The 13,733-nt window shown below is 33.0% G+C and overlaps 2 protein-coding genes across 2 annotated transcripts; both read left to right on the top strand.

The window, feature by feature from the left end:
- The first annotated feature begins 8,280 nt into the window (after window positions 1-8,280).
- LOC104711844 (IQ domain-containing protein IQM3) lies at window positions 8,281-11,082 on the top strand. The gene is made up of 9 exons (XM_010428613.3): window positions 8,281-8,712; window positions 8,817-8,931; window positions 9,175-9,240; window positions 9,361-9,449; window positions 9,585-9,672; window positions 9,762-9,908; window positions 10,005-10,097; window positions 10,200-10,301; window positions 10,444-11,082. The coding sequence occupies exons 1-9, from the start codon at window positions 8,471-8,473 to the stop codon at window positions 10,885-10,887; spliced, it is 1,386 nt and encodes a 461-aa protein (XP_010426915.2). The 5' UTR covers window positions 8,281-8,470; the 3' UTR covers window positions 10,888-11,082.
- Window positions 11,083-11,310: 228 nt separating this feature from the next.
- LOC104711843 (uncharacterized) lies at window positions 11,311-13,656 on the top strand. The gene is made up of 4 exons (XM_010428612.3): window positions 11,311-11,636; window positions 12,034-12,138; window positions 12,238-12,791; window positions 12,861-13,656. Exons 3-4 carry the CDS (start codon window positions 12,255-12,257, stop codon window positions 13,533-13,535), a joined length of 1,212 nt encoding a protein of 403 aa, XP_010426914.2. The 5' UTR covers window positions 11,311-11,636; window positions 12,034-12,138; window positions 12,238-12,254; the 3' UTR covers window positions 13,536-13,656.
- The last annotated feature ends 77 nt before the right edge of the window (window positions 13,657-13,733 follow it).

The raw sequence follows: 13,733 nt of genomic DNA, 5'->3' as shown, positions 1-13,733 counted from the left end.
TACGTTTTGTGTCCTAGGAATCTAGCATTATGTTGCGAGGAGTGTCTATGGGTTGAAATAATAAGATGCTTTTTGATGATGTTACTGCTTTTTATCCCAAATATGTGTATCATTGTTTACTTTATAGGATTCGATTCAAGATTTGGTAGATTTGAAGTTTTGGTGATGGTATGGCATTAGTGACATTGACATACATATGTGTAAACATGTGTTGTTTCTTTTTGTTGATAAAATTTGTGTTTAAAATCGACTAAACAAAAACGGAGAAAATTGTCTTCATTTTTGTTTTAGGTATATAATTTAATTTGTCGATTCTTTGAACGAAACCTGGTTTGGACACTAACAAAAACGCTACAATCAAAATCATAATAAGTGTTTGAGCCAAACACACCGTTAATTAATTAGCATAACGAGAGATGTGTGTGATACATATTCATAAGTTTTGTTGGTGGGGCAAAACTCTATATACTTATTAAGTATGGAGGTCGTACTGTTAGGTCGTCGTCTTAAAGATAAAGTAAATCAGAAATAAATACTAGGACAGTGAAGGACAACCAAAATTCACCAGAATTATTCATTCAATACTCTTATCTCTTTCTTTTTTTGTAATAAATACTCCATAATTCCCCATATGCTTAATTAATTTGTGAGGAGGAGGAGGACGAATAAGTTGATTTTACGTGTCTACGTTTTTCCCCTAAAAAGAGCAAATATGGTAGGGACATACATTTATGACTTAATATATTCAACCTAATCCACTATTTTGGAATAGTTGTACGTTGACGGAAAAATCAAAACTAAATATATAGTCTTAAGTTTTTATTTTATTTTAATTTTTGTCGACGAGTAGATGTAATTTTATGTGTGTTCAAGTATGACTTTTTTTATAATTTACAAGTACAGATTTTATGATCAGTTTCAACGTTGTTAATTGTATTTAAAACTATAATAAGCGTTTGTTTGACTAAAAATAAATATAAATTACCTAACCGTTTATTTATTTGGTCAAATCATTAGTATTTTCTACACGTATTTTCTAAACATATTCACAACAATTTTTTTAAAAATACAAATCTCTATATAAATAAGAGAGAAGTACAAAAATGCTTCCGGGTCGGGTCAATTGCAGAAAATAACCCGAAATTAAAGCTGTCGGATTCGGATAAAAATGAACCTGCGACGAATTAAATGGGTTATCGGGTTATTCAAAAAAAAACACATCTATAAATAAAAATCATAAATGTAAACATTAATAAATTTTTCATAAACGATTCCTAATTAACTGCTTCCATAAATCTTAACAAAATATTCCACATATGGCATACTGATTTATCATTATAAACTTATCATTAACTGCCTCCATAAATCTTAACAAAATATTTCACATATGGCATTTATTGATTTCGAAAATATTGTTCAGTCTTGAACTTTAGAAAACTTATAAAGTTAAGAAATTATTTTAGATTCATCGTATAAAATTTGCATTTATTAAAAACTTAACAATAAAATTTAAATCAAATCAACATTATTTGTAAAATCAAACTTAACAAAAATATTCCGTAAACTGAGGATATAGATTTCACAAATAATAGAGATCTCAATATTACTCTAACGAAAAAGAAAAAAATATCCCACATCGATTAAAATTTTTTTGACAAAGGTTCACAAGCATTATATATAGGACTAATATGTTTCTAACTTCTAATGAGCAGTTTGATAAATCAGGGGTCCAAATTTGAAAATTATATATAAAGCATTTAATACAATTTAAGTTTTAAAAGTTTAAATTATTATTAATATATTGTAACTTTTAAAAGTTCTAAGCTTTTAAAAAGTTTTAAAATATTATAATATTTAAATTATTAAAATTTAAACATATTAAAAATATCAAAACGTTTAAAAGGTTCAAATGTTATAAACTTTGTAAAAGTTTAAAATATTATTAAAATTACACTCTATAAAAGTTTAAGTTTTATTAACATTTTAACTCTTTATTTTATATTAAAGTTTAAAATATATGTTAGTTGTGATTGTTATTTCTTATAAAAAAAGGTTTTAGAGATAAAAAAAAAGGTTTTAGAGATAAAAAAAAATATTTTCGAATTTAGTCAGTTAATGTTAATGAAAATAAAAATATAATTTTAAATAAACATCATTAATATATTTATATATATATATATATATATATATATATATATAATTTGAATATTTCATTATTTTGTGATATGGAAAGTATCTAATTCAAATATTTCATTGTTTTGTAAATCTATCGAGCTCATATGTTCTTATGCGAGATGTATACAATTTCATTCAATATTTTAGCAAATTATGATGCAGATTATGATGAAATTTTATATTTTAAATTTTTTTATTTTTTAAAATATAAACCTTCCATATGTTATTCTAAAATACATTTTTTAATTTCTTTGAATTTAAAAATTTTCTTTTGTAAAATTAAAATTTTTGATTATAAATGTAAAATTAGATTAGGTATTTCCTACTTTAACTACAAACAATGATCAAATATTACTCATTTTCATATCACTATTCTTTTAAAAAGTACATTGACTGGCTTGCGAAACTCACAATCACATGATAGAACGGGTCAAAATTGATATTTTAAGAAAGGCAATCCTTTGTGGGTTGGTTTGTCATAACAAAAATTGTGAGTTAGTAATTTTACAGATGAAGATGAAGTGTTGGTCCTATAAGGTTTATCCCATGCAATCCCATTCTCACTTTTTTTTTCTTCTACTATTTTGTTCAAACTCATTACATAAATATATCTTTCATATAGTACTATAATAAAAAAAATAACATATTCAAATATTTCTCCGCGCTGTAGCGCGGATCCGATCCTAGTAAATAAATAAATAAGCAGTCATCTGATCCAGTTTCGTCATCTTAGGATAAAACCTCTGTTTTAGAAATCGTTATGCGCTAGTCAGGCGGTGGGTGTGGGCTTAGCGCATAGCAGAAAAATCAGAGATTAAACGAGAATTAATCAGAAACTAGTTTTAGGATTATTTTATTAAATTAATAGTAAAATAAAAATATATAGTATTAAATATATATATAATTTTGTTTATGTTAAAATAAAAATATCAAATAAAATATAAAACTATAGAATTGTCTTTAAAATTACGGAAAACACATAAAAACGTAACTTTAAAAGAAAATTTGTGATTTTCATTAAAAGTTTGTACATTAGTTATTGTAAAACATCATGAACTCTTAATTTAAATGTTTAAATAACAAAAAAAAAAATACATATTTGGTTTATATTTGGCTCTAAAAATAATCATTATATACAAAATTAAGCGTAAAATAATCGGATTAGACGATTTATAATCAAATTAGATAATCGATGCTAGGCGGAAATTAATCATTAATCAAGACAGAGAGGGTGAACCTAGCGATTTTACGGGGCGTAATCAGTACTAGGCGAGAATTTTCAGAACAGGGTGTAAAACACTAAAACCCTTGCTAAAATGTTTATTTTTTCACACTATAGTAAATAGTACACCAATTGCAACCTCAATAATTCATGTACCTCGTCGTGTCATACAATGCTATCTGCTAGCTTTCTCACTACCCTGTACGGGCCTTCACACATATTCATCTCATTATCATCGATTGTCTAGGTTTTTTAATCTTCTTATAGCATATAAACAAAACAATGTTATTATATATTGTCTCTGTTTTTTTACATAAGATGTGATTGCGAAGATGGTTAAGATGTGGTAGTATAGTATATATATAGTTGAATGCATAAAATATGTGTCGATACATATACGATCGTCATGCAATAGTTACATTATTGGGATAATGCAGCAAATGGATGCCGTATTATTTTACAATTCTCTTTGTAGCTCAAGTTATAGACATACTAACTAACACCTTATCTTATATTGCAATGTCTTTCTCATGCTGAAATGATTAATCTTTTTGCCCTATGTTTAATTGATTATCAGAATATTACATGGTTTATATATACTATGACATTACTTAAAATAACACAAAACTTTCATTTGATTTTTACACGTACTAAAGGAATATATAAAACTAATGTATATATGCTTTTAAAAAGTGAAGCATGTTTAGATTGGTCAGATCTTTTATCAGCCGATTTTTGTTGACCCATACAGTGAATTTGTGTTTGGAATGTGCTTTTATGAGGTAGCTTTTTTTATTTTATTTTGTTCTCAGTGGCTGTAATTCAATTAATTTACAAATCTGCGACTCGCTACTAGTAGTCATGTAATGAAGGTCGGGGTCTCGGGGATACACAAATATTAACATTTGACAGTAGTAGAATAGAGGTGAATACTATAACTTTTTTGTTAAAACAGACTAATATAGCTTTGATAAATGTTGTTAATAGATAAATAAATGTTTAGTTAGGATTTTTAATTTATACGAAAAATCTTAAACGATACTTTAATAGGAAAATTTGTATTTAACAAGAACGGGTAATATCATATTCATTGACAGATAGTCTACGACGCTTTATTCGAAGAAATCTCGTGGAACTCGTCAAGAGCTCTCATCACGTAACAGACAAAATTTTCCAAGCTGTAGTGGAACAATTTGGTGGTCGGATAAATTATATCCATCAATATCCTAGGGAAACACATTGTAGAGAAAAGTTCTTCGGTTCGGTGGGTATCTAAATATCTAAAGTCGTTTAGTTGTACTAACGCAACGTCGATCATTGAACCTAACACATTTTAACGCAACGTCGACATATTGAAGTTGAACCTAACATATTTTGAAGTCTTTGGAAATCATAAATGGAATACTATAATATACTACTAATATTTTAGATATTTTATATGAATTGGTAGAAAAATATTAATACAGCACATAAAACCAAAACACCACGATATTGATACATATATAGACTATAGACTATATAGTGTCTACTGTATGTCTTTGGAGAGAGTGACCCGTACATATACGAGCAAATCAATGAGAATCACATGCAAAGAGATAGAGTCGTTGGTAGTGGTCGTCCGACGAAGTCCGATCACGTGGACCACATGCTTCTTCCGACTGCTTTCTACGTTTCTTCGTCACTCTTCAACCAAACAAATTTATATACCATTTTTGTTTTGTATATATACCAAATTACCAATTCAATATTAATTAATATATTGATCACTTTACATGGTGTAGAAGAACGTAGAAATTATATATAGGTTCATGCATGCTTCGTGTCGATTACTATAAATATAATTTATGAGACATTAGATGGGAATTAGCAAAATGTTCTGAATTAATTAATGGTTTATACCGGTTACAATATTACTCTCACTAAATTAGAATAGAAGATGAGTTTACAACTCAGAAGAGGTACGAACCACTACCTCACATTTGACAAGTGCATCTAAACCACAACAGTTAATTAAATTAAAAAAAAAAAACAAAAAACTAATTAATCGATGACTGATTAGCTCCCACATGCCGATCATTTTAACGTACCTTCCATATATAATTTAATCATGGGAATGTACGAAAAAACAACAATTCAGCCCTCGATATCTAACCGAACGAAATTTTAATTAACTAATTTTAATTTATCACAATTTGAAACTCAAATTCTTTCAATAGGTACTACCTTGAAACCAAAGTCAAATTAGCCAACCTCCATGAAAAAAGTCCAACGTATGATTTAGGTCAGGACTAGTTTGACTAATTTAACGTGCATGTGTGCGTTTTGTTAATATTATAGATATTTATATGTTTATATATAAATACTTTGATTACATTTCAAATACTATGGCCGTACGTACGTAAGTTTCAAATATTATATATATATATATATGTTTATATATAAAATTAAATACTTTGATTACATTTCAAATACTATTTATCAGGTGGCCACTACTCATATTTGGACTTCGGACTCACGTCATCCATTATTATTTGAATAATAAATAGTCTAAAAAACATATACAACTTTTGTTAAAATTGTGCAAATGTAATTCCATTGTCACAGCTAGAGAGAAGCACATAAGTCCATATGTCCCTGAATCGAATACTTGAAGCTTAAATTCCAAAAAAAGTTTAGAAAAGAATAAAACGTTGAGGAATACTTTTGTTATGGTCTATAATTTTTGTTGACTTATTTGTCCTTTTTTGACAATTTTTCATGACATGTTTAGTCCGCATGACGAATACAAAATTTGTGATTTTCCTTTTACATTTCCTCAACATCATATGGTGTATACTCAATTATACAAACATAAGGTGATTATAATAAGACGCTATATATATTATTGTGTTGGAGCAAGACATGTGTTTTTTACCATTGTTTATGTCGGTATATTATAAAATTTCGTATTGAGTCACTAAAATGAATTCTGTGGATGTCGGTTGATGTCTCGTCTCTCTTCTGAACATCGTAACTTTTTTTTTTTTGGCCTTTTGTATAGTGCCACTTATTTGGAAGTCTTATTCCAATGGTATACATAATCAGTAGTGATAGTTGAAAGTTTTAAACGATACCACTATTTCCAGTATGAGAGGCTTGTCACTTCCGCACGCGTGATTAATTGTTACATGTCGTTGTAATAAATATGATGATAAAAATGAGAAGGAACATAGTGAATGTATATACTTAATAAAACTGAAGGATGTTTGGAACTGCAGAAGTATATTAATTCTTTTATCATAAGAAAAAGAATACTCTTACTATAATTTTCAACTAAATTTAAACCTGACATCGTATGTTTTTCTGATGCACTTGCATAATGTAATCTTAAAATTCTTTTGGATAACAAGACCATTAGAAATGAACAAGTCATTTGGAGACCCACGAAACAAGATTTTTTTTTTTTTTTAATTCCTTGTTTCTTTATAAATCAGTAATATTCGATTCTCAAACTCAAGTATTTGTGTGTGGAGATTCTAATCCCACGGAATGATGACATTCACTGACACTACTGGCACAGACACAATTATATAATACTTCTTGGCAGACAGAGAGCCAGACATGTGTATTTTACCATTTATGATATTTCTGGTTTATGAAGCTGTATGTATAGTGTAGTGTAGTCAGTCATTCATGAGTTATGCGCATACGTGTTATATTTCACCTGTATGTATTAATGAACTTTCATCTACATTTCACGTATCCTCGTTTTCGTAATATATATGATCGGTCCTGTTTTTTCTAGACAGATCATATAGCCATTTAGGGCCGGGGACAACAATATAAAGAGACATATATAATACTCCATCTCTTTCTAATAAAGATTTTTTTGATAATTTTACATATATTAAGAAAAAACCTTAGATACATATCATATGGAGAAAAACATAAACTAAAAAAGTTATTTCAGTTATTTAATCTGCAACATTGATCTTGTAAGAATAAGAAAAAATCTTAAAACATCAGTCTATTAGGAACAGAAGAAGTAAAAATTGAAGTAACCTAAAAATTTGTCATTTACTTGATCATTCTTTTTAAGTTCCCAAACCTGAAATTGAAGTAAAAATAAACGCCCTTTTATACATTTTATATATATATATATATATATATATATTTTTATATAGGTACTTCGTAAGAATCTATAGGTATAGAATAAGAAGGATATAATCTTAACATGGAAAAAGCCCCGCTTATATGAAATTTAGTGATTTACTAATCTAAGCAAATGTTGATGTATCAACTTCCATGTATCACCCGTAAAGAGAATCTAGATCTGATAAGCCTGTTAGTGAGTAACATTCCATGTTACTGTATGTTATCATTTGTGGAAAAAGTGACATTCGTATATAGCCAAATACAATATAGTTTAAACATGATACGAAATCAATACATAAAAGCAATATCCTAGATAGTTCCATTCTTCTAACCTTTACTTTTTTTCACATCACTACAACAACATTTTATAACTTGGATAAGAATCTTTAAAATGCGATCTGAAACGACAAGCTTAACAGTAGGCTCTAAACCTACTTTGATTTTTTTTTTTTTTTTTTTTTTAATTATTCTCATCTAAACTGAGTCAGTGACATATATATTTTTTTAAAAAGATTAAACACCTAACTTGCATTGATAATTAACAGAATAAATCAATGGCATGTATATTAATTGTATTCACTCACAATCAACTACGAACAAAATTTTTAAAAATCACAATCTTACCTGTCTATTTCCCACAAGAAATACAAAAAAATAAATAAGAACAAGTCAAAATGGCAAAAAGAAACAAAATTAAGAAAATAAAGAACTAATTCGGATATAAAGATAAATTTACAAATTGGGTCATTAGTTCTATAAATAAAATACTCACACAGAGATGGACACAACACTTTGATAGCATAACAAACACCAAGTCTCTCTCTCTCTCTCTCTCTCTCTCTCCTTGCCCATTCATTATCTCTTCTCTTGACTGTTCTGTTTCTTGTTCAGACATTATTAAGATCCAAGTTAGAGACCTCTTTGGTCTGGTGAAAGAAGATGCAGGTAGTTGCGAGCTTCGATTTCCAGCCTTCGCCGTTCTCACACGGCGCCGGTGATATTCTCATTTCTCCGGTAGACCGTCGGGATGAATCTTTAGTGCCGGAGAAATCCTCACACGTAGAAAGCGCGTGTGACAAAGACTCGACTAGCTTGGCTGCGGTGAAAGTGCAGAAGGTCTATAGAAGTTATCGCACGCGGCGTAGATTAGCTGACTCTGTCGTCGTCGCAGAAGAACTCTGGTAAAACTATAAATTACTCTTAACTTTTTCTAACTAAATTTTAATTAGAAGGAGAGATTAGTTTATGTGAGTCATTAACATGTTGGTTAATGATGATGGTGAAGGTGGCAAGCGATGGATTATGCGAGGCTTAACCATAGTACTATTTCGTTTTTTGATTACTCGAGACCTGAAACTGCTGTTTCTAGGTGGAATCGTGTGAGCTTGAATGCTTCTAAGGTAGTGTATTTCCTTTATTTTATTTTATTTTGTTATTGGTAAAATTGATGTTTTTACTTTGCTAAATATCAAGACCGAAAAAAAAATATATATATATATATATCAAGAACGTTTTCACAAAATTTCTAGTTGAACTTGACCATTTATTTTTCATAAAAGAAAGATGTCAAATTTCTCAAAATATGTTATTTTAATCCACTTGGTTAATTGTTATTTGTAATCTTGTGGTTTGGTTATGGTTAGGTGGGGAAGGGACTGTCCATAGTCGACAAAGCTCAGAAATTGGCCTTTCAACACTGGATTGAAGCTGTACATTCTTTTTACCCTTTTTCTACTTTTTTTTTTTTCTTTCTTATTTTAAATTGGATTTAATATTTCTGATCAAAAATGTAACAAGTAGACTAAAAAAATATAAAAACTTGACATCAGATTGATCCTCGACACCGGTATGGACACAACCTGCATAAATACTATGAAGAATGGTGTAAAGCTGACGCTGGTCAGCCATTCTTTTACTGGTAATTGCTTAATTATTCTTAGAAGTTAGAAGTTAGAACCACATGACTATGTAAAGGTTCATTTTGTTTAGTGTTTTCTTGTAGTTCAAGAATCCTTTCTAAGGTGAATTTTTTTTGTGGTTTTGTTTTTTGCAGGTTGGATGTTGGAGGAGGGATAGATCTAGAACTAAACGAATGTCCGAGGTCAAAGCTTAAGCAACAATGCATTAGATATCTTGGACCTGTATGTGCCATCTTTTTCTGTCTCTTGTCAACTCTGATGTACATGTGCTGGTGATTTCTCATGTCTTTTTTTTTTTTACCGGGTATCAGCAAGAGAGGGAAGAGTATGAGTATGTGATCATAGAAGGGAAGATTGCTCACAAGTTAACTGGAAAGTTTCTACACACTATGCACGGATCCGAAGGAACAAAATGGATCTTTGTTATGAGTACTTTCAAAAAACTCTATGCTGGTCTGGTAAGTTAAAAAAACGGTATATCTGTCATGATTTAATATTAATCACTGAAGAAGGATTCTAATAGATCATCCTTTCTTGATTTATGTTTACTTCAGAAGAAGAAAGGAAGGTTCCATCACTCAAGCTTTTTAGCCGGAGGAGCAACATTAGCCGCTGGGAGGGTGATTGTTGACGATGGAGTTCTCAAGGTAATGTGACATCTGTTATCTCTTGTGACATCAAGACATATCAACTTTGTTATATTCTCCTATTGTGATTCTTGTCTGATCGTTATGTCTCCATTTCTTTAGACAATCTCTGCATACAGCGGACATTACAGGCCATCAGATGATAGCCTCGACACATTCCTCTCGTTTCTCAGAGAGAACGCAGTAAACCTTGACGATGTTGAGGTAAACCCTTGTGTTATATAACTTGTTCTTAAGCAATTTTAACATGTTCTAATCTTGGTTGCTGAATGATATTATTAACTAAGAGTTTGGTTGTTTAGAGAAGTGACACTACTTGAGAGCTAATGTAGCTTTGTCTTTGTAGGTACACAAAGCTAGTGAAGATTCCGACACCTACGAGGATTACGTGAAATCAAACGGAGGAGATGATCCCGAATCTTTAAAGAAAGAGGACGCAACATACCAAGCAGAGACTGAAACAGATAAGAACAGTAATGGAACACTTGGTACACTTGAAGAGGCGAAACGTAGTAGTTACCAGAGAACACTCTCAGGTGCACTTGAGAGTCCAAAAGCTAATGTGCCACAGAAGTCAATGCTACTAAGGATCAACTCAAAGAAACAGTCGAAATCCTTACAGTTGGGTCATCAGCTATCGCTGAAATGGTGTACCGGAGCTGGTCCAAGGATCGGTTGTGCAGCTGATTACCCGGTTCAGCTCAGAACACAGGCGTTGGAGTTTGTTAACTTGTCTCCTAGATACCGAAGCAGCATACTTTCTCCGACCGGGAGGCTTGATGTCGTCTAATCAAATGCTGTTTTAAGTAGTAGTTTAATTAATCCATAGTCTCTTCTTCTGTGACTTTATTAACGTGTGAGTTCTATCTAAAGTTTTTGTTGTGTTTTTTTTTACCTGGATGATTTCAAGTAGAAATAAGAGAATGAGATGTCTTTTATGTGTAAAAGCTATTTTCACTGATAATGAAGAGAGAACGTTTTACAATTTTCAGTGTCTCGCTACTCATTTTACAAATTTCATCAGAATTCCATAAGCTAAAGTGCCTAAACTAAAGAGTCAAATGCACTTTATTTTATTTTTCTAAAATTGATTTTTGAGAAAATTAGTAGTTTTCAGTAAAAGAAAAATACAGCAAAATTGCTAAAAAGAAGAGTAGTTTTATAAAAGAACAAAAATAGCTTAAATCAACTTGCACATGAAGTCAATCTTTTTGCACAATATCGAATGTGAATTGGGCCCAATAATAATAAACCCAATTAAGCCCAATTTATTTCATTCGGTTTCACCAAACTTTGAGGCAAATAAGCAGAGAGAAAGAGTGAGAGCGATCGAGATCGGCGTTTAAGGATTACCAGCAGAAACCGCCTCCGTCTTCTGACACTTCGCCGTCGCCGCCTGACCGTCTACCGGGGATTACTTCACCGGAGACGTCTTTGAACAATCAAAACCATGAGATAGAGGACATTATGGCTCCCATGATTGCCCGCTAGAGAGAGAGCTTCAAGCAATCGACCGTTGTCCTCATCCTTCTCACCAAAGTCAGTCCCTTTCTTATTCTCCATCTTGAATTGTTATTGTCTCGTTCCTTACACTACAATTTTCAATTTTGAGAACAAGAATTGACTGATTTTGATAATGTTAGTTTTACCTTCTAAGGTTTTGGTTTATTGGGTGTGATTAAACAGTTCAGTTACTCTGGTGATGATAGTTTGGAATTTCTGTGTGTATCTTGTTTGTTCCGGGATTTGATTTGCATAATATTTAATAAACAAGATTTTGGGGGTATGAATGGAGCTAGACCTTTGATAATTTCGATATGTTTTATGCTACTTAGTAGGACATGATTCCCAGTAGCTTTGTTGTTTCCCATTTACACTTGCTTGATTTTCCTTGATTGGTTTCTAACCCCTTTCTTGTTTTTGTTTATGTTTGCAGAGCCTGTCGTCCCTTTGGCCGCTAATCCTGCAGGTTTCTTCGACAACTTCAAGAAGATCAGAGAAAAAGCGGCACTCGATTGGACGACGGTTGCTCGCCGAGAACGTAAGTCTTCCGTTTATTTTGTTGATTGTCGATTGATATTATGTTTGTTGATCCTTAGATTTTCATTCTTGGACTTTCATTCTTGGTTGCGCTTCTCAGGTCTGCCGCACTTAGGGATGGGGAAAGTCAATACACGTTTTCCTCGATACGCCGATCAGTTTAAGAAAGCTATTGATGCTGCTAGGTCCCCTTCTCGTGCTATCAAGGTGGAGGTCGCCGATCCTCCGGTGGGAGCGGGATGTGCCGAGCAGCGAACTGCAGGTGATGTTCGGTCTCTAGAGGTAGCTTCTGCTCGCGCCGACAAGAGGACTGTCACGGTTCCTGCGTGCGGCGAGACTCCTGACGCCCTAGCGGTAGTTGCGGATTCTTCTGGGAGCCTTAGCCCTACGCGGAAGAGACCTTCTCATGGCGAAACAGTTCTTGAGTCCGAGTCGTCAAAAAGGTCTAGGAGAGATGGTGTATCCCGCGATACCACTGAGATTGATGACTCATACTCTTTTTCCTACAAGACGAAGGATGAGCTGTTCGTTAACAACAGAGTTGCTTGTGGCGAGCTTGCTAGCAAGATTCGCGGCTCCTTTGACCCGCTTCCTTCTGTGGATTCTCTTTCCAATCCTGAGATCTACAGATCTTGGGCTCAAAAACACTTCCAGGTCGGTACTCTTCTTGGGTTTTGCGTTATTCTTTAGATTATTATATTGATTGCTCACTCATGTTTTTAGGAGGCTGGAGGTGTGAACCGCATGGTCATCTCGTACGAGCGTCGCATTGCGGAGTTGGAGAAGGGCCTAAATCATCGCAGAGAGCTAGACAAGGAGAAGGAGATTTCTGCCGCCCTCGCGAAGCAGGTGGCCGAGCTCAAGGCTTCTCTTGATGCTTCCCGCTCTCATTTCGAGCTGTTGGAGGCCCACCATGCGTTTCAGAGGACAAAGATGAAGCAGTTGTTTGATGAGCGGTTGCTAGCAGAGCGGCAGATCGTTAGCGCCGAGATTGCTGGCTACAGGTCCCGTATTGAGAGGATGAGGAGGCACATCATCGATAACAGGGCTGCGAAGGAATCTCTTCTAACGTTGAGCCAGGTGACAGGTACATATGAGTGTCTCAAGGAGTTGGTGAAAGGTGGTACTGTCGTTCCTTCGGCGACGATGCTTGGTTTGGAGTCCGACATGAAGATGTGGGAGGACAAAGTCTGCAGCTTTGACATCATTGACATTCCGGATAGCGATCTAGAGGCTTTCCCAGAGTCCATGGTCGTCGCGGAGGAGGCGATAGGTCCTGTGGTTGCTATTGAAAGCGATGAGGTTCCTGCGACCGCCGGAGAGGGCGCTGAGAGTACGCAGGTTGTTGTGGTAGGGGTGCCAGCGACCTCCGATGCTCAGGTCACTGCTGACCAGTGATTTGCTTTGATTTTCTTGTATTTGTTCGAACTTATTCCCGTTTTGTAGCAGTTGTTGTTGAGCCGTTTGGGCGATTGTATTTTACTTTATGGATATTTATGATCAGATTTGTTTCATCTTACTATCCTTTTGGTTGCTTGTGTGTTGATCATTGTGTGGGCATGATTTTCGAGAGCCATTGGATTGGTCATTTCATCT

Source organism: Camelina sativa, chromosome 9 (genome assembly GCF_030686135.1).
Source record: "Camelina sativa cultivar CO46 ecotype springtype chromosome 9, ASM3068613v1".
In the NCBI taxonomy this organism is placed as follows: domain Eukaryota; kingdom Viridiplantae; phylum Streptophyta; class Magnoliopsida; order Brassicales; family Brassicaceae; genus Camelina; species Camelina sativa.
Note: the sequence above shows the minus strand (reverse complement) of the source record. Positions and strands in the feature narration are given on the sequence as shown.

Bases quoted from the DNA above. Each gene is read 5' to 3' on its own strand.
- LOC104711844 (XM_010428613.3), top strand. From the start codon at position 8,471: ATGCAGGTAGTTGCGAGCTTCGATTTCCAGCCTTCGCCGTTCTCACAC. The intron at 9,909-10,004 runs GTAAGTTAAAAA...TGTTTACTTCAG, and splicing joins AAAAACTCTATGCTGGTCTG to AAGAAGAAAGGAAGGTTCCA. The intron at 10,302-10,443 runs GTAAACCCTTGT...TTGTCTTTGTAG, and splicing joins TAAACCTTGACGATGTTGAG to GTACACAAAGCTAGTGAAGA.
- LOC104711843 (XM_010428612.3), top strand. From the start codon at position 12,255: ATGGGGAAAGTCAATACACGTTTTCCTCGATACGCCGATCAGTTTAAG. The intron at 12,792-12,860 runs GTCGGTACTCTT...TCATGTTTTTAG, and splicing joins GGGCTCAAAAACACTTCCAG to GAGGCTGGAGGTGTGAACCG.